At 45.5% G+C, this 19,606-nt stretch overlaps 1 protein-coding gene across 14 annotated transcripts in view; it reads left to right on the top strand.

The window, feature by feature from the left end:
* Window positions 1-19,606, top strand: part of TLN2 (talin 2) — a 421,164-nt gene that overhangs the window by 301,621 nt on the left and 99,937 nt on the right. For all 14 annotated transcript variants that reach the window (XM_059699497.1, XM_059699520.1, XM_059699515.1 and 11 more), the window contains 6 exons: window positions 1,055-1,183; window positions 3,479-3,581; window positions 13,274-13,482; window positions 14,810-14,929; window positions 15,950-16,147; window positions 17,211-17,350. In XM_059699497.1, coding sequence (XP_059555480.1) covers window positions 1,055-1,183; window positions 3,479-3,581; window positions 13,274-13,482; window positions 14,810-14,929; window positions 15,950-16,147; window positions 17,211-17,350 — 899 coding nt within the window. The remainder of the gene's footprint in view (window positions 1-1,054; window positions 1,184-3,478; window positions 3,582-13,273; window positions 13,483-14,809; window positions 14,930-15,949; window positions 16,148-17,210; window positions 17,351-19,606) is intronic.

Below are 19,606 nucleotides of genomic sequence, written 5' to 3'. Positions count from 1 at the left end.
GAGAGAGAGAGGAACATGTAATAGACACATCAATTGGTTGCCTCCTGCATGGGCCCCGACTGGGGCCGGGGAACGAACCTGCAGCTCAGGTACATGCCCTTGACCAGGAATCGAACCTGCAACCCTGCTGTGCGAGAGCCAATGCTCTGTCCATTTAGAAACACCAGCCAGGGCTCAAGTGTTTTTTTTTTACTTAGTGTAAGGGTGAAGAATATCAACTCCGGAGTCAGACTACCTGTGTTCAAATTCTGGCCTTGCCGTTGACTAATTTTGTGACCTATGCAAGTTAATGAATCTCTCTATCCCAGTTTCTTCACTGTGGAATACTGGCACATAGAAATTAATTAGTGTTTATTGCTGCTGTTGTTAACTATTTAAAAAGAAAAGAAATTACGATTTACCAGTATTTAATACACTGTTCCATAATTATACATGCATATAATTGATTAAGATATGTATATGGGGGTGATCAACACCTTTAGAGACCAATATTTTAAATGATCAAGAGAATAAAATTTTCTTAAAACAAATTACTAAGGGAAAAAAATCTTCCGTAGTCTTCGGTATGAAAGGATAATGGTTTATAATTTAGAAATTTATAAAGAGAATCAATGAGGTTGATAAAGCTTTGGCCCCAAGTCCTGGGTTTATTCATTCATTTCTTCTTCCCTTCCTTCATTTAAGTGCTCACCACGTGCTTCCCAGCCTCTCTGTGCACACCTACAGTGCTGGTTGCCCTATCTCCCGAACCCAGACACAGTGAATAAGGGTCCTCTTAGTCTGAGAAGCAAATGCATTTCAGAAAAAACAGCTTCAAGGAGACTAGAAGTCTATCCATTTGTGAGACAGACGTAACTTACTATCTGAGGAAGTTAGGACTAAGGTTCTGACCGGGGATGATCTTTGCCCTCTCGGGAAATGCTGCCTGCCTGCCTCCTATTGCTGGAGTGGGACATTCACTGGGGGACGTCCAGAAGGCATGTCACATGTTGCAAAATACTGGGGACACTTTTTCCAAGCCAACTGTGTACGCATGTTCCCAACTCTGTCACAGGCCCACGAAGCCTGCGGCCCTATGGAGATCGACTCCGCTCTGAGCACCGTGCAGACCCTGAAGAACGAGCTGCAGGACGCGAAGATGGCAGCCGCGGACAGCCAGCTGAAGCCGCTTCCCGGCGAGACGGTAAGGTGGGCTGGGGCCTGCCTTCTGTTCTAATCGTGTGAAGCGGTTTTCATTTTGGGGTTGGTGTGCCCGAATGTCAAACTTTTTGAATGCAAAGCCTCAGAACAGCCACATTGCTTTAGAGCTGCGCTATGGTAGGGATCGCCCGAGGGCCCTGCTGCTGGTGCTGTGAGCGCCCTTCTCGGGTCTGGCTGGGCATGACCCGGCGTGTTAGATTCACCCCTCTCCTTCGTGCACAAGACACATGCCAGTGTGGAGGCCAGCGTTCTCATCTGTGGCCTTTTTCTAAGAAGGCCAGTGCAGCTGACTAGCTGGGTTTGGAACTAGGAGTTGGGGGACATCTATAATAATGACAACAATAAAAAGAAAACGTAATTTAAAAAAATAGATGCAGCTTGTATCATCAACTCGCTATAAAGTCTCGTCTCTCCTCTCCTCTCAGGCATTTTACTAGGAAATGAGTGGCAATGAGGTTATAAAAAAAAGTACAAGTGATACTTCCAACAATCATGTTTAAAAAACAGAACAAAAAAAATTTACCTAGCAGTTTTTATGTTAGGCTACCTCCTGATGCTTATGTCAGGGTTTTCTTGGTTAAAGTTTACCAATCCTCCTCATTTATATGTACCTCCTTTACACACTACTGAACATCACTAATAAAATGCCACCATTTATTAAGCATCGTATACACACATAAATAAAATTTGTCCTGACAGTAACCTTAATGAGCAAGTTTTGTTAACCCCATCTTAACAGCTGAGAAGACAGGTGTAGATGTGTTCACTGTTTTGTCCAGTTATTGGCAGAATAAAGGTTTGAATTAAAGCTTGTAGTCGCTCATGTTGGGAGTGATCTCTTAAAACTACTGCTGCTCTTTGGGCGAACTAACACTTTTAGAATATATGGGACTTCAGGAACACCTACTTTACCATAGAGCAGTGATGGCGAGCCTATGACACTCGTGTCAGAGGTGACACGCGAACTCATTTTTTTGGGTTGATTTTTCTTTGTTAAATGGCATTTAATATATAAAATAAATATCAAAAATATAAGTCTTTGTTTTACTCTGGTTGCAAATATCAAAAAATTTCTGTATGTGACACGGCACCAGAGTTAAGTTAGGGTTTTTCAAAATGCTGACACGCCGAGCTCAAAAGGTTCGCCATCACTGCCATAGAGCAATGTCTCAAACATAAGAAGCACTCAGAAAATATTTGTCACATCAGGCTACCCCTAATTGTAAAGACTAGGAAACTTGGGTTAAGTCACTTAACTAAAGTCACCCAGCTGCTGATGAAGTCAGGCTTGGCTGTGGGCCAGCAGTTTTGCAGTGTGGTCCTGGTCTTTCCCTTTGCAAACTTCTGTGGTGCAGGGAGACCAGGAGAGGCTTGCGTGACGTGAATTCTGCCTTCACATAAAATAACTGGTCAGTTAGTATGTAAGAAACAGCATGTAAATTTTAAGGAAATTGTTTGCCCTTAAAAAGTGTGTGTACTGTGTTATACTGTTGGCTGTAATGGACCAGGCTCTATTTTTCATCTGAAGGGCCTGCCTCTCTTGCAAAACCTGCAGGATTAGAAATGCACCGATTCTCTGATGCCTCTCTGCACCCTCGCAGTACACCCAGAAGTTCTCTTCCAGAACATTGTCCTCATCTAGTAATCAAGTAATTACCCAGACCCAGGCCTTCACTGACTTTGTTCCCTGAATTATTTATTCCGTTTACAAAGCAAGATGACATGCTGTTCATGGGAAGCAAGCACTTTGCCCATTTTCATAATCTCATTTGCCACTCCAAACCTCCATTTCTATTGCATTTCCTTCTGGTTAGAGCTCCTCAAAGTATAATGATCAAATTGAGCAATGTTAATGGTCCCACAGGCCAGGAAGGTGGTACCACTGGATGTCTGCCCATTTCCTGCCAAGGGATAATTAATTCTCACTAAGGATTTGTTGCAGACTTTCTAAATTAGCTCTAAAGGCATAATACTAATAGCTACCATTTGTTGAGTATGTACATTAATTCTCTGCAAACCTTCTGAGCTAGATTACCATCTTAAGAAGCTGAGGCTTGAAGAAGTTCGTAACTTACCTAATCCCTCATAGTTCGCGCTTGGAGCAGGGGAGCAGGGTCCTCTCCCCGTCCCCTCGCCATCACCCCACTTCTTTGCACCACTAGTGCATTTGTTGGGAAAGAGCTAAGGCCCTGAGTTTGGTCTGCATTATTTTTATGGTAAGATTTCATTGGGTATGTTTTTTCTTCTAAGTTCCCTCCCCGCTTGAATATTCTTGCAGCTGGAAAAATGTGCTCAGGACCTGGGAAGTACATCTAAAGCAGTGGGCTCCTCCATGGCGCAGCTCCTGACCTGTGCTGCTCAAGGCAATGAGCACTACACAGGTGAGACTCACGCCCGTCCCGATGCCATGAGGCCAGGGGCAGACCGCCGGGTGGGAATTCATTGACTTTACGGTGAACTTGACTTTTTTTTTTTTTTAGCAGCTCAACACCGTTTTCAAGCACTTTCCACATGCTTGTTACTTGGCTTAATGCTCTGCACACAAAAACCTAATAAAATATGACCCCCCAAAAAAAACTATTAATGGATCACACCCCTATTAGACTATAAGCAAACAGTAATTATAAACTTCTGGGACTACCTGCGCATGACTCTTGAAATCCCACTAAAGAAAAGGGGGGCAAAAAGGTCAAGGAGAATAAAAGAGGAGATTACAACAAATAAGATATCAATGAAATTTTTAACGATGGAAGGAGATAGATCAGTAATAACTGAAAGAGCCAAATAAATAAAAGCCTCAAGGTCTGCAGGGAGAGGGGTGGTTGAGTACTGGAGACGGCAGGAGTACACTGTAAGGAACAGATTGTGTAGTGACCCACTTTAGGAAAAACTCCAGGTTGTAAAAGAAAGGAAATGTTCGTGTAGTCAGAAGTAGACCCAGGAGGACATCTATAGCTATCTGAAATGGAAACAGGAGTTTCAGTGTAAGCCCATTGCTTGAAAATATGACATTAATCAGAAGAAAGCATAAAGAACTGAGTGGCTCTAGGAGTAGGAATCAGGGGGAGTGGGTATGGATTGTTGCTTTTGTTATTCTGTGCTACTGCTTGACGTTTTTTGTTTGTTTGAGATATACATTACTCTTGAAGTAAATATACATGCAGAAGAGAGCATACATCCTAAATGTATACCTTCATGAGTTATCACAAATATAATGCACCCCCAAACCACCATCAAATCGAGTAATGGAACCTTTTCAGCAGCTCAGAGGCATTGTTGGGTCATGGACTGTGCAGCTATTCAGCTACGCTCCTTCCAGCAGTAACGAAGGACCCAGGTGTCCTGTAGCCTTGTCACCACTTGGTGTTGTCAGCCATGGCCATTCTGTTGAGTGTGGAGCAGCGGCACATTGTGGTTTGAATTTGTGTTTCCCTGAGGAACGGTGTAGCTGAGGACCTTTTCATTGGCCATTTGGGTAACTTCTTTTGTGAAGTGCCTGTTCCTGTCTTTTGTACATTTTTAAAAATTTGAATTTTCTATCCTTTTCTTATTTGTTTGTATGAATTCCATGTGGCTTAGGTACATTCTTGTATCTTGGCTTACCTTTTCACTCTCATAAAGGTGTTTGCTGAAAAACAAAATTTAAATTTTAAAATAGTCCAGTTTACACTTCTTTTCCTTTATGGTTAGTACTTTTTCCTTTAAGTTAGTACTTAAAATTGTGCCTTTCCAAAATCATGAAGATATTCTCCTCTGTTACAGTCTAGAAGTTTTATTGTTTTACTTCTTACATTTAGAAGTGTAGTCAATCTGGAATTGAGTTTTGTAGACGTGCAAATAGGGTCCTGTTTTAGTTTTTCCCCCCACATGTTTATGCATTTGACCCAGCGCTACTTTTTGAAACCCAGTAGTCTTTAGTGCCCTTCATTATAAATTAAATGAGCACATATATGTGCAAGTCGGCCTCTGATCTTTTGTTTCTTTTCCATTGCTTTAATTGCCTGTTCTTAGTATCACACTTTTCTAATTACTACAGTTTTATATATACTGAGCATTAATATCTAATAATGTAAGTCCTCCAACACTGTTCTTCCTCAGTTAGTATTGACTATTCTTGCCCCTTCATAGTTCCACATCAGTTCTAGAATCAGCCTGTCAGTTTCTACCCACCCACCCACAAATACCCTGTGTTGTTTTTTTTAATTGAAGTTACATGAGTCAGTTTGGGGTAAATGACAAATTATTGACTTTTTATCACAGTCTTCTAATCTGTGAATGGGTTATGTTCTTCCATTTATTTAGATATTCCTTTCTCTCAGTACTGTTATATAGTTTTCTGCATAGAAGCTTTTGTTTTCATTATAGTGTGCATGATGCATCCTTTCCCATCCTTTTCCTTTGAACTTTTCTGAGTGCTTATATTTAATGTATACCCTGTCAGTATCATGTAGCTGCTCTTTGGTGGAGGGAGAAGTTCTTATTTTGTGTGACAGTCTTTTTTTCTCAATTGGGATATTTGATCTATTTACATATACTGTAATTACTGATCATATTGGAGTTTGATTCTATCATCCTACTATTTTCTTTATGTCCTAGCTGTTCTAGGTTCCTTTTTCTCCCCTTTCTTGCTTTCTTTCAGATTTATATGTATTTGTTCAATTCTATTTCTCTCCTTTTGATTAACTTGTTAGTTGTACATTCATTGAGTATTACAGTTTTTTAAAGTCTAATAAATTTACCATGTTTACCTCTTTCCAGACAGTGCAAGAATCTTGGGACACTTAATTATATTTACATTTTTTCCAACTCATTCATTGCCGTGTGTTTTAATTCCACATACATTTTAATTCCTCAATTCAGTCTCAATATTGCTTCCTACAGTAGGTATAGATTGATTCACTCCCATGTTTATCTCCATTGCTCTTCATTCTTTCCTATATCTCTCTGTTCTTCCACCTGGGCTTATTTCCATTCTACCTGAAGACCTTCTTTCATTAGTCCCTTTAGTCTTAGTCTACTGTGACCAATTCCTTCAGTTTTTGTTTTTCTAAAAATGCCTTTGTTTAGCCTTTAATTTTGGTGGATAATTTCAATTATTATAAAATTTTAGGTTGGCAGTTATTTTCTTCCAGCCTTTGAAGATGTTATTCCATTGTCCTCTGGCTTCCTTTATTTCTCTTGTGAAGTCAGCTGTTAGTTTACTCTTCTAAAGGTAATGTGATTTTATTTTTCCCCTCTACTTGCTTTTTGAATTTTCTCAGCCTTTGATTTTCAAGCAATGTCCCCAGAGGAATTTTCTTGCATATTTATCCTGCTTTGGGTTGTAGTACTCCTTAAAAGTGGGATTTGTTGTCTTACCAAAGCTTTTTTTTTTTTTAACTTTCAACCATTGTATCTTCAAATATTGCTTCTCCCCCTCCCCCCCCCCTTTTTTGTCTTCTTTGTAGAGTTCAGTTACCACTTAAGTTAGTCATTTTCACTGTTTGGTGTGTCTCCTATGCTCTTTTCTATATTTTCCATAATTTTTCTTATTATTTTTTAATCCTCCTGTGACGATACGTTTTTTATTTATTTTAGAGAGGGAGGAAGGGACACACACACACACACACACACACACACTGATGTGAGAGAGAAACATTGATTGGTTGCCTCCCATATGTGCCCTGACCGGTATCGAACCCACAACCTAGGCAGGTGCTCTGACTGAAAATTGAACCTATAAGCTTTTGGTGTACAGGACAATGCTCCAACTGAGTCACCTAGCCAGGATACACCTTTTCTTCTTTATGCTTCATTCTTGATTTTTTCTTTTGATTTATCTGCAGCTCATGATTCTTCTCTTTAGTTGTGTCTGTTCTGCTTTCATCCCCTTCTGTGGAGTTTTTTATTTTAAATAGCATATATTTCAGTATTATTAGAGCCATTTGATTGTTTTCTTATTGTTTCCATTTCCCTGCTGGAACTCTCTATCTTATCATCGAATTTCTTCAACATCTTTATCGCAGTTATTAAATGTCCAGTCCCAATAATTCCAATACCAGAATCATGTATGGACCTGTTTGTATTGTCTGGGTTTTTTCTCCTCTTTGTTTTCAGCCATTGGTCTTTACCTCCTGGTGTGAGATATATATCTATATATCTACATATCTATTTACCTATATATCTAAATGCTTATAGAGATATATATCTATATCTATCTATCTATCTATCTATCTATCTATCTATCTATCTATCTATCTATCTATCTTGCTAATCGTTGGCATTTACACTGTAGAGATAATTTGAGGCTCCAGCTTGTGTTTCTTTCCATACAGAGGATTATTCCTTGCTCCCGGCAGGTGGTTAAGATAGGGGCAGATCACCGTAATGTGAGGAGGGACTGAACTGATTGGAGACAGTGCAGTCTATTTCCAGCTTTCCTTTTAGCGGGGAGTCCTTTGTGCCTCCCATCCAAACATCTGTGGTGTCTACCAGGACATCGCTGTTTCTTGGGCTCAGAACTGTGCTTTCTTTATCTTCCCAGACCCATGAGATTTCAGGAAGCTCTGCTCAGCTTCTCAGCTTCTGGACAATAGTTTACAAATTTAAAAATGCCTTGAGGACAAATGCAACATTGCACTCACTTCTCTGTGCTTTCATTCTTTGTTTACTCATCAAGGTAAAGCTCATGCCTTGGTGACTTTACAGTGCCTTCAAACAGATGTTTTTGTACGTATGTTTTTCCAGTGTTTCTAGTGGTTTTTCTGAGAGACGGTTCATCTGCAATAAGTTATTCGGCCATTACTATAAGCAAAACCCTCTTTCATTTTTAAAATAGCTATGTGCATTTATTGCTTGGAAAATAAGCACAGTAAGAGTTATGGCATAGCATAATATAGTACCTGCAAAGAAAAGAATGTACAGTTCTGTTAATGGGAGGGTAAGGGACATTTTCAGAGTGGAATTGACACCTGGGGTTTTAAGGATTGTTTAGGGCTCATTAAGCATTCAAGGAGAAAGAAAAGTATATATAAATTCTTAAGAGCATAGGGCATAGGAGAGGTTTAAGTTTCAAGAATTTCTAAACTTTCCTGAAACCTTGCCAGATTTTGTCTGGATGATGAAATGCATTGTTAATGGAGCAAAGACTGCTTTACACCTTACATCATCTGACACTGATAACGTTCAGGATGACAGACTGTCTCGCTGGTGTCTGAAAAACCACCTAAAAGTAGCTCCATTCATTTTGGCAGTGGGAACAGCACCTATGAAGTCCCAAAGGTGAGAGAGAAAGGAAGGCTGACCAAATGAACTGAGAAAGGGTCCAGCAAAAGGCAAGGAGGGGAGGCGTGAGAGGATAAGGCTGGAAAGGTAGGCGGGGGGAGGCGGGGGGGGGGGCGATCCTAACGGCCTCCTACGCCAATTTGAGTCATTTGAAATCTAACCTAAGAGCATGTGAAAACATTGAAGTTTTCCCCCACGGATACAGTTTACATTGCCTTTTAGAGAAGTTGCTCTTCCTCTTGTGGGCAAATAAGTTGGAGGGAAACAAAGTTGGAGGCAGGGAGACCAGTGAGAAGGCATCCGCATGGGGGATGGTAGTGAAGGCGAAGAGGCGGGTTAAAGAGAGACCTGACCATTGGTGACTGGCTGGGCGTGGCAGGATGGGAGTAAGGAAGGACAGCTTGTACCACGGCCTGATAGGTGAATGGGGAGATGTTGGAATCGCTGCGATGGAAATGCGGGACCATTGGCGGGCATGCTGGATGCCAGGTTCACTTTAAATGCTCTCCGTTTGAAGTGCCTGCAGCATATCCAAGTAGAAGTACCCATTAGGCAGCTAATATTTGCCCCTGGACCTCAGTAGAAAAGGCTGGGCTAGAGATGAAGATGTGTTAATGTTTAATAAAATTATAATGATTGAAACGGTGGAGATATATTTGCCTGGGGGGGGGAGTGGTAGGGTGAGAAAAGTTTATCAGATGGAACCGTGAGGAGCTCAAATATATTGAAGAAGGCCGAGCAATAGAAACCTTCAAAAGAAATGAGAACTTGCAGCCTTGGAGAGAGGAAACTCAGAGAGAGGGATGTCTCTAGAGCTAGAGAGGTAGTTGCTGCCCAGACAGTTACCTACGAGAGACTTAAGGAACACCCACTGGCTTTAGGAAAAGCAGGGCCCTGCTCTCCCTGTTGAAGGCAGGAAAGTTAAAGAATGGGTGGGAAGCAAGGAGAGAGCGCGAATGGCAGCCTCGCTCTGGGCCTCAGTTCCCTGGTCCACGGTCAAGGTGTGTGGGACTCAGAAGTTACAGAAGCTGCCACAGGGCTGGACTCTAACGCAGACGTGCGTTTGTTTGGCCAGTGCAGTATTCCAAATGTATTTCTGATCAGCCGGATACAATTCCATAGGCAGATGCCTTTCCACATCCCTTGGGACAGATGAAAACTCTGTCACGCTTGGTTTTAACCTTGTGAGTTTGCTATGTGGTCTAATGCTGTCTACACACAATCTACATGAATTCTGATCAAGAATAACTACAAAAAAATCCCACTATCTTTTATATCACGGACGTGGCTTCTTAAGACTCTGTTACCGAATATAATTTAAGACCCAGGAGGCAAGAATTCTGGGGAAGTGATGTGTGTCTTCAAAGGACTGTGGGTTTGAAACAGTGGCCGGCTTTCCTGTTTCCCACGGCAGCTCTGGCACGGTAATGCGCGCCTGACTGTGGAGCAGTCTCATTTGGAGGGTGGTGTTTGCTTGAGGACCAGCTCTGACGATTCTCTTCCTTACATTGAGGATGCTGCTGTGAACTCTACCATGGACAGCCCGAGATGTTCCCTGGGCTCCCAGCCTCTGGTGGCCTTGTTCCATCCTTTTGATGGTGTGGCCTCCTCTTCCTGGGAAACCTGATCCCTCCAAAGAGAACCCGGGATGTGCCCTGAGATTTCATGCTGAGTCCTCGGTAGAAAACATGTGGACGGACAAGCATCAGCTTGCAGAACTCCGTTCCTCTGGTTTCTGCCTTTTAAAAAAATGGTCTTGTTTCAGTAAATGACTTTTGCATAAACATGACTTTCCTTATTGTGTATGATAAATGTTTTTATTCTTCCAAAGTCATACACACCTCTAATAGAAATGGATTCAGTTCATACGACAAAGAGGAGGGATCTAAAAGCCACAGGCTATGATTTTCAACAGTCAGAGCTGTGATCTCAGCTTCCCCTAACACTTGTGGGAAACTGAGGCAACAGTCTAGGCCGCCTAGCTAACGAGCAGCAGAGCCAGAGCTAGGTGAGGTCTTAACCACACCTCCTCTGCAGCCCTTCTGCACAGAGAATCCTTCCGGCCTGGGCCCGAGCTTAACCGAAAAGTAGAATGGCTGTTTTACGCAGCTTGCTTCTCTCCGCCACCTTCGCTTTATTATCTTCGTGTTTTCTCTCCTGGCCTTCTCCTCTGCCTCAGAAAGCACTTTGTTCAAAATCTTTGATTCTGCGTGTTGCACACGGAAGTGCCGTGTGAGAAGCGGTGGACTGCGGTTTTGTAACCTGCCTTGCTTAGGTTGTAGAGTTATGTCCCAGCTGTGTGGCTTACTAAACATTTACAGGTCAGCAAGTCTGCAGTGCTGTACAGTTGTCTTGTTTTCTGGAGCTGGGCCTTTTGCACTCTTCATTGTGTTACGGGCCTTCATCATCCTCAGCAAGAAGAGGACCACCTGCCGTGTCTGTCGATTCAGCCGAAGCAATGGCTGGTAAAGGCCACACGCAGTGGCCCCCAGAGACCGTCCAGCCAAAGCCTTTAGAAAAAATTGATTTGCGTATTTTTCATGCCGATGTTATATGCTTTAACAAGATCCCTCGTTGTTCGCTATCTCAGAGAGCACTGTGCAGAGAGTCTGGCCCAGAAGTTAGAAGACCTCAGGTCTGGCTCTGGTGCTGCCTCTAAAAGTGTGTTCATGGACAAGTGCTGGGCCTCGTCTATGAAACCGTTCAGAGATGAGCTCTAAGGTCGGCTCTTCTGTAGCTCTCGGAATTCTCAGGTGCCTTTGTCACATGCTCTGGCATTTCCAGTCTGCGTCCTCTTCTTGGGTTGCAAAGGACTAGGTGCCGTGTAGGAAGGCTCATGTTCAACCTGCAGGAGGTGGAGCCAGAGTTTTTAAGGAGCAGTTTATACTCATAGTTTATCACCAAATCCCAGCATCTTTAGGAGTGAATTGAAAGGTGAACAGGCCTCTCACAAAAGAGGAGATCCCAATGGCCATTAAGTGAGAAAGTGCTCAATATCATTACTCACTAGAGATATAAAAATTAACCCTCAGTGAGAGGCACCTGCACACCCACCAGAATGGCTAAAGTAAAAAATCTGACAATAGCAAGTTTCACCTAGGATGCAGAGCAACTGGAATTCTCATACATTGCTGGTGGAGTGCATCATGGTAAAAACATTCTAAAAAAAAGCTTTGTAGTACTTCTAAAGCTAAATTTACACTTACTCTGTGACCCAGCAATTATGTTCCTACATTTATATTTTGAAAAAAAAATGATTCCATATGTCAACCTAAATGCATGTACAAGAACTTTCTTCGTAGCTTTATTTATAGTATCCCAAACAGGAAACAATCCAAATGTCCATCAGCAGAATAATGCATAAACAGATGTTGATGTATTCATGTAAATGGAATACTACACATCAAGAAAACGGAATAAACGGCTATGGGTAACAACATGGGTGACTCACAGCATTATGGTCCGAGAAAGAAACCAGATATAAAAGAATACATGCTGTGTGGTTCCATCAACGTGGAGTTTAAGAACAGGTAAAACCAGGCAAAAGTGATAGAAACTAGAATAGTGATGACCTCTAGTGTGAGAGGACATTGACTGGGAAAGGGCACGAGTGATGCGAATGTTCTATGTCTCCATCTGGAGGACAGATATATGTAGATGGATATGCAAGTAGAAAGTCACTGAGCTGCCCATGGAGACTTGTTCACTTACTGTATACTAGGGACCCAATGCACAAATTCGTGCACCTTGAAAGGAACTGTGGACTGCGAGGCTGCAGTGGGTACAGGGGCGGGTCCTGGCCCACCCTCCACACCCCTGCTCTGCCCCTCCTGCCACCGCCCCAGTCCCAGGTCTGCTGGCAGCCTCGCTCCCGCCACCACCACTTCTACATGCTGACAGGGCCCACTCACACCCACTGATGGCATGGAGCAATTGGGGCCAGCACCAGCAGCGGGTGTGAGCAGGGCCAGCGCCATTAGTGAGTGTGAGTGGTGGCTGCTGTCTGATCACCCCTCAGGAGCAGGGGTAGGTGGAGAAGCCCTTGGAGTGATCCAGGCCGGCAGCCACCACTCGCACCTGCTGACGGGGCTGAGTGCTGGGACCAGCACCAGGCATTGGCAACGGGTGTGAGCGGCGGCTCTGGCACTGGCCGCGGGTGCATACAGGGCCAGCACCAGCAGCAGGTACGAGCGCCGGGCAGGACCGCAGTGTGTGGCAGCAAAAAATTTTCAGTAAACACCAGAGGCTTGCCCCAATGACAGCAACTGGCACCCCACCTTGGTCTGGCACCCCCTCTCACCTGCTCCACTATCCCACCACGGCCAACACCCACCATGTTCCGCACTCTGCCACCTGCTGCCGACGCCCGCCATGTTCCATGCACACCCCCTGGTTGTCAGTGCACGTCATAGCAACTGGTTGTTCAGTTGTTCCACCGTTTGGTCTATTTGCACATTAAGGTTTTATATATATAGGTAAGCTTATGCCCCAATCAAAACAATCGAAAAGAAAGGTGGGTTTGAATGGGTCTCCTGTGTGTGATCCCATGCACTTGGTGTTCTGGGTCTAGGAGCAGTGGGGCAGTGGGGGTGAGGGGAACCAGAGGGAGATAGTTTTCAGCATGGCATTTTTTAGAATGTCTCTCTTGGATTGGTCCAGAGCCAGTGGTGTGGGCGACTTCTTTGAGAAGCAGAGCAATTCAAATTTTATAATAAGGAATCTGGAGCTCAGGTATACCACCCTTCTTTCTAGGAGGCTCCAGTCTAGAGGTTTACTCCCAAGTATGACTTTAGATGGTTTTTATCCACAGGAGTGGCAGCTAGAGAGACGGCCCAAGCTCTGAAGACACTGGCCCAGGCTGCCCGTGGAGTGGCTGCATCGACGAGTGACCCCGCAGCTGCACACGCCATGTTAGATTCTGCTCGCGATGTGATGGAGGGCTCGGCCATGCTCATCCAAGAAGCCAAGCAGGCCCTGATTGCTCCTGGAGATGCGGAGAGTCAGCAGAGGCTGGCCCAGGTGAGGCCTGGAATGGTGGTCATCACTAAAGTGGATGTGTCAGCAGGCTCCCTCCTGGGCATTCTTCTTCTGGTGCGAACACTTCCTCAGTGGGTGTTTCCAGGACCTTCCATAACAGTGCTGCCCTTACCTACATAATACTTCCTTTTGGAAAAAACAATAGTATTTTTTTATTGATTTCAAAGAGAGAAAGGGAGAGAGAGAGAGAGAGAGAGAGAGAAACATCAGTGATGAGAGAGAATCATTGATTGTCTGCCTCCTGCACACCCCCTACTGGGGATTGAGCCTGAAACCTGGACATGTGCCCTGACCAGGAATCAAACCCTGACTTCCTGATTCATAGGTCGACGCTCAACCACTGAGCCACACCAGCCAGGCTTTAATACCTACTTTAGCAAATCTTGCGTAGTAGCCAACATAATGTACCAACAGAGAGTATGGGGGACTTTACTTTGTTGAAATCTGCCCTTTGAGCTTTAGGAGTCAGGACACAACCTGTTTCCTTTGGGCCTACATATGCTCAAGGGTATTCCGCTTCCTAGCCTGAGAGATAAGGTGGGTATACTTGCTCTGACCACTCGGAGTTTTAAACTCTGACTCTCTCCTGCCTCTTAGGAGGAGTCTTCAACTACCTGATGCACCTAGTTGGCTAGAGACCATCTGGGCGAAGTTCTACACCAGACACTAGGAAGAAGATGGTTTAGATTAAAGGGACAGGCATAACCTACATCTTAAGATCTTGTCCTTTAACTGAGGATACCAAAGAGTACAAACGGGGAGCCCTCACACGTCCTTGAAAGGCATCCTGTGGGCACCATCAGGTGGGTCTGGAAGTGCTCGGAGCAGACTACCTGCCCTCGGGCAGTGAGGCTTGGGGCTGATGACTCAGAGGGTCACTGAGCAGGAATCAGCCACAGCCCCATGAACTGTGATCCAGAGAACTCCAGGCCTGCTTCCACCTCTGTGATCCCTGCAGGGCTCTCAACAGGGGAGATCTTTCTGTTTCTCTTGGTATCAGACATCTTTGTTTAGCACCTGACATGATATTGGCAAGCTCGTAGTTTGAATCGCGGAGTTAAGACTTAGCCTGGTTTTGGGGAAAGGCAGGGTGTACTGTCTCAGTGTGTCAGACCCTTTGCCAAGACAGGATATTTACCGCAGCGAGCCGCCAGAGGAGGAGATTTAAGGGTAAACAGTGTCAGGAAGATGCTGGTGGACCATTTCCCCATCTTTTTTCAGCTCTGCATACTGTCACTGCTCATTCCCAACACGTGCAAAAATGTACGGAAAGCCGCTTTCTTACAGAGCTTTTCTCCTGTGTACGCAGGTGGCCAAGGCCGTCTCGCACTCCCTGAATAACTGCGTGAATTGCCTCCCCGGGCAGAAGGATGTGGACGTGGCCTTGAAGAGCATCGGGGAGTCCAGCAAGAAGCTACTTGTGGACTCGGTGAGAGGTTTGGGGTTGGGAAGGGGCCTTGGGAGTGGAGCTCACTGTGAGTGGGGTCTTCTCTCCCCCAGGGGGCCTCTGAGAGCCAACCTCTCCTTTCGGAGGCTGCTATTCCTGCCCGTCTGCCTTTTCCTTGTTTGGCTTTCTGCTCAGTGAAGTTTCCAGGTGGAGCTTTTAAAGTTCACCCATATGCCATTTGCTCTTTCCCAGTGAGACAGGAAAGGGGGGAGTAGGTGATCATCTGACTTCTTATCAGGCCATCTGGGACGATGACAATCAGGCAATGGAGGGACATGTGTCCCAAGATTCACTAAAGGAGAGGTAGTGTGAGGGATTTCACCTGGGACCTGTTCCCTTCTCTGTTCTGTGAGCCTCCTTCTGGGAGGCTTGTGCCTGTTTATCTTTGTTTCTTTTCTGTCTGGTGCCTGGCACTTGCCAGGTGTGCAAGCAGTGCATGCGGTGTGACAGCGAGAGTCTAGCCTCTCTCTCGCTGCAACTTTTCATGTACAGTCATAGTTCTGCTGGTGACGGTTCTGTTCTGTAGCCAAGCTATATTATGAGCAAAGGCCACTCATAAAAACGGATGGCTGTTAGTCTGGAGGAATAGGAGTGGGAGGTTACTGGCATCAGTGTTTTAGTTCTGGAGAGCTAAAAGTTTGAGAGATTCCGCCTAAGAGAGACAACAGAGAGCTGTGCTTCAGAGAGTGAGTCCTGGAGGCAGATTGCCCAGGTGTGAGTCCTGACTGTGCCATTTCGGAGACCATAGCCCCTGAGGAGAGCTGTCTTACTGTTTTTAGAACCACAGTGTCTAGCACTGAATAGGTACTCAATAAATGTAAATGGGTGAATGAATGCATATATGTTGAAGGCCAAATTTAACATGAGCTCAGGCCGCAGAGAGCCTTCAGCCTCAGTGACTTAAATGCATCCCTGGAGTATCTGTCTTCGTCCACAGTCCCTTCCTCTGTCCCTCTCATGCAAAGGGAACTTCTCACGGGCTGTGCCTTTTGTTCCCCACAGTTACCTCCAAGCACGAAGCCGTTCCAGGAAGCCCAGAGCGAACTGAACCAAGCAGCGGCCGACCTGAACCAGTCTGCTGGGGAAGTGGTCCATGCGACCCGGGGGCAGAGCGGGGAGCTGGCTGCGGCCTCCGGGAAGTTCAGTGACGATTTCGATGAATTCCTCGATGCTGGCATTGAGATGGCGGGCCAGGCTCAGGTGTGTGGGTGTGGGTGTGGTGGGGGGCAGTCTGGAACTGACGCTCACCTCTCTACTCCAATGGACAGGCCACCCTTGAGTCCGATTGGGCAAATAGGAACGGGGCACCTGTCCGCAGGCTACCCTGTTGCGTTCTTTTTGCCGCTTAGGAAGCTCCGTGATCTCACCGGAGTGGCATCCCCAAGATGCTATCAGCTTCTGTGTGAGGTGATTCTTGGAGATGGTTAACGATTCTCACGGACCTCCAGCAAAATGCGTCATTTTATTTACATCTTTTGGAAGGAGGGTGGTAAGAGGAGGGGGGGAAATGTTTAGCCGAGATTAGTATAGCTCCACATCCTGTGCTTTGAGTGCGGTAATAGAGTAAAAAGCCGTGTTGTTGAGGTTCGGCGGGCCCATCTAAAGGGACAGTATCTAATACTGAGTCAGAGGATTAAAAATCACCTCCTCCAGATGAACAGATAAACTCCTGGTTTAGAACAAGGGAGCATGACTGGTCTGGTGTCAGCCTGCAGAGCTGTTTCCCCCGAGCTCCTGCGATCTCTCTAACAGAGCTACCCAGGGTGCTTCTTGCTCTGTTATCTACAGAGGGTGAGAAATGTGCCCTCTCCTGGGTCAGGAACTTCTGGGATACAGTCAGCTCTGATTGTTGAGACAGGGCTGGCCGCCTGTGCCAGGCTGAGACAGACGGGCCCCTTGACAACTCCAGCATTGTTGAGCAAGACGCTGGCCTGTGGCCTGGCCTGTGCACTGTGCGCGTGCTCGCTCCCCCCTCCCTCCCCCTCCCTCTAATGCCTCCACTTGTGAGATAGCACAGCTCTTGGCTGACCCACTTGGGGAGGAATTTCTGTCCTGTTTTGCGACTCTTGGTCTGGGTATCTGTCTGGGGAAACGTAGACACCAGTCAGTGTCCCAACAAGTTCGGCATCTGCAAACTAATTGGGCTTAATTCAATCTATGTAGATACCTTGCTTCTATCCCAAGACGCCACTCCCAGCTCTCTGACGGCTTGCTAGGAGAGATGGAGCATCCCTAGTGACTCTGGCCCCTCTTGACCTTCCAGACCAAAGAAGACCAGATCCAGGTGATCGGGAACCTCAAGAATATCTCTATGGCATCCAGCAAGCTGCTGTTAGCTGCCAAGTCTCTCTCTGTGGACCCAGGAGCCCCCAATGCGAAAAACCTCCTCGCTGCAGCTGCAAGGTGAGAGCTGAATGAAATGGGCTTCTCAAGTGTTGATAAGCAGGGTCAGTGTTTGCGGACATGCTGGCATCCTGCTGCTTTTGCTGAGCAAAGGATTGGTGTCATCCTGGTGCTGTCAGAGGGGGTGCCCAGAGTGGCGGAAACTCTAGGGTTTCAGTAAACTGGCTCATTTTCATGTGCTTTCCCGTTTGCAGGAACCTGTCTTCTCCTCCAGCCTTTTCCAGTGGCCTTGCTTAGACTTAAGACACTCAATGATTTATAAGTCAATTTTTTAAAAAAGAGTGTTATGTTTTTCAGATTATGAAAGCAATCTATGCTTGTTGAAAAACAACTCAGAAAATACTGAAAAATATATTTTTTTAAAAGAAAAGAAAATGATACTCAACTAGCCATTCCTCATTTCTTGAGCACTTGCCTGTCCGCCTGGCAGCAATGTTAGTTAGATGGATGGAAACATGTTCAGCCTGCCCCATGCAGAGCGATTCTTGTTTCAGGTGAACGGGGTGGCCGTGGGAGTGAATAGTTCTTGGAAGTACATTACAACAGGAATCTGCGTTTTGGATGATGTCCTTGTTCTTCTTTCCTGTTGTTCCCACCCAGGAAGTGGGTGATACAATACAGTGCCTGCCCCAGGGCCCCTGTGGCTCTGAGTTCGGTATCCAGTGAGTGAAGGCTAGTGTGCAGAGAAACTGTCATGACCACCAGGAAACGCCTCACCTCACTCTCCTGTCCCGAATAGGGAGGGCGTTTCTGCTGCTGTGGTGGTGTGGGCAGGTTTTCTTGACGTTACTTGGCATCCTCACATGCACAGGAAAGCTGGCAGGAGGAAGAGATTAAATGCAAAACAATTAGGATCTAAAGCCTAATTGGGAACTTTTCAAAATGGGCAGATGGCTGGTTTTGAAAAAGCATAGCTTCAATTCTACATTGTTAAACTTGGTCTTATGAGTTCACTCGTTTGTTTTTCTATGGCTTTCTCTCCGGGGAGCTCAAAGGCTGTTTGTTAAGTTGTCAGAGTCAGGAGGACCGAATTACAGTCCAGGCTTTATTGCTTACTAATTAGGTTACACCGTCGGGTCCCTCACCTGCCTAAACTTTCCCGTCTGCAAAGTGGGGGTGTGCACATCATCCTGAAGGTCTTCTCAGTTCTCAGGACATGCGATGCCATGTACTAATGGTGAAAACCTGGCTCTGGTCCCCGCATGGCTTGTAGTGCTATTTTTTGGGGGGCAGATTAGACATATCAGGGCAGTGCCTCCGAAAATCCTCAAGTTTCTTCATTCCCAAATATATACTTTAGCTTCAAGCAATAGCTAGAGCCATTAGAGACTGGAAAAATATCCTGACGTCTCCCCACTTCCATCTTATGCTGTGTGTTGTGATAGTTCCAGTGAGTCTCTCACAGGGCTGGCGCGGGAGGGGGATATGTGTACTGTGCTGAGCAGCTGTTTCTGGTATAAAACCCTCCCGTGAATGTTCTTTTTTTCCTACAAAGAACCTTAGGATAAGGCAGTTAACATTTCCAGGTATCCGATCGTAGATGTTTTTCATTCTCTTCAGTTTTTTGCGTCATTTCAGAATTACAGTTTTCAGCTTAGAATGTATTGTTCACTCTCTTAAATTGTGGGAAGAAGGGGAGAGTAAGAACTGGCCTTTCGAAAGCCAGGTAAGGAAGGAAACACAGACCCCCCACACCATCACCACCACCACCAAGGAATGTTGCGGTGACCTGGCTCTGTGGGGACCTGAAGGCCCCCTGGTGGTGACACTGAGGAAAGGTTCGAAAGACTTTAGGTAAAAAAAGCTTTCTTTGCCTATGTTGTCCTGGCTTTCAGCAGTCTACCAGGAGTTCCCAGCCTGATGGTTTTATAGCCAGATTAGCACTTAAAAATCATTATGTGAAATGATTATGTCAGGACGGAACTGTTGCAAGAAGATGCTGGCACATTCCTGCTGGCTTCTTGGCACGTGCTGGCAAGCCCTACTCCCGGGGTGGTTTCCCAGCCAAGCTCCCAGGAGGTCAGGTGAGTCAGGCAGCCGCCTCTTGGTAAAGCTCTCCCAGGTTGGGCTGTATTCATTACCCACATTTGTACCACATGCCGGATGCGGGATAGAGCAGGCGCTGGGCGCACATTGCGGATAAGACAGGGATGGCCCCGCTAGAGTTTGGGCAGGTGGCATATACCAGGGGCCTGAGCCATCTCGGCCTCCCACTGTGCTGAGCATAGGTGCACTTGCAGGTAAGCAGCACGGATC

This window comes from Myotis daubentonii, chromosome 1, assembly GCF_963259705.1.
Source record: "Myotis daubentonii chromosome 1, mMyoDau2.1, whole genome shotgun sequence".
Classification (NCBI taxonomy): Eukaryota; Metazoa; Chordata; class Mammalia; order Chiroptera; family Vespertilionidae; genus Myotis; species Myotis daubentonii.
This window is presented reverse-complemented; position numbering and strand designations above follow the sequence as displayed.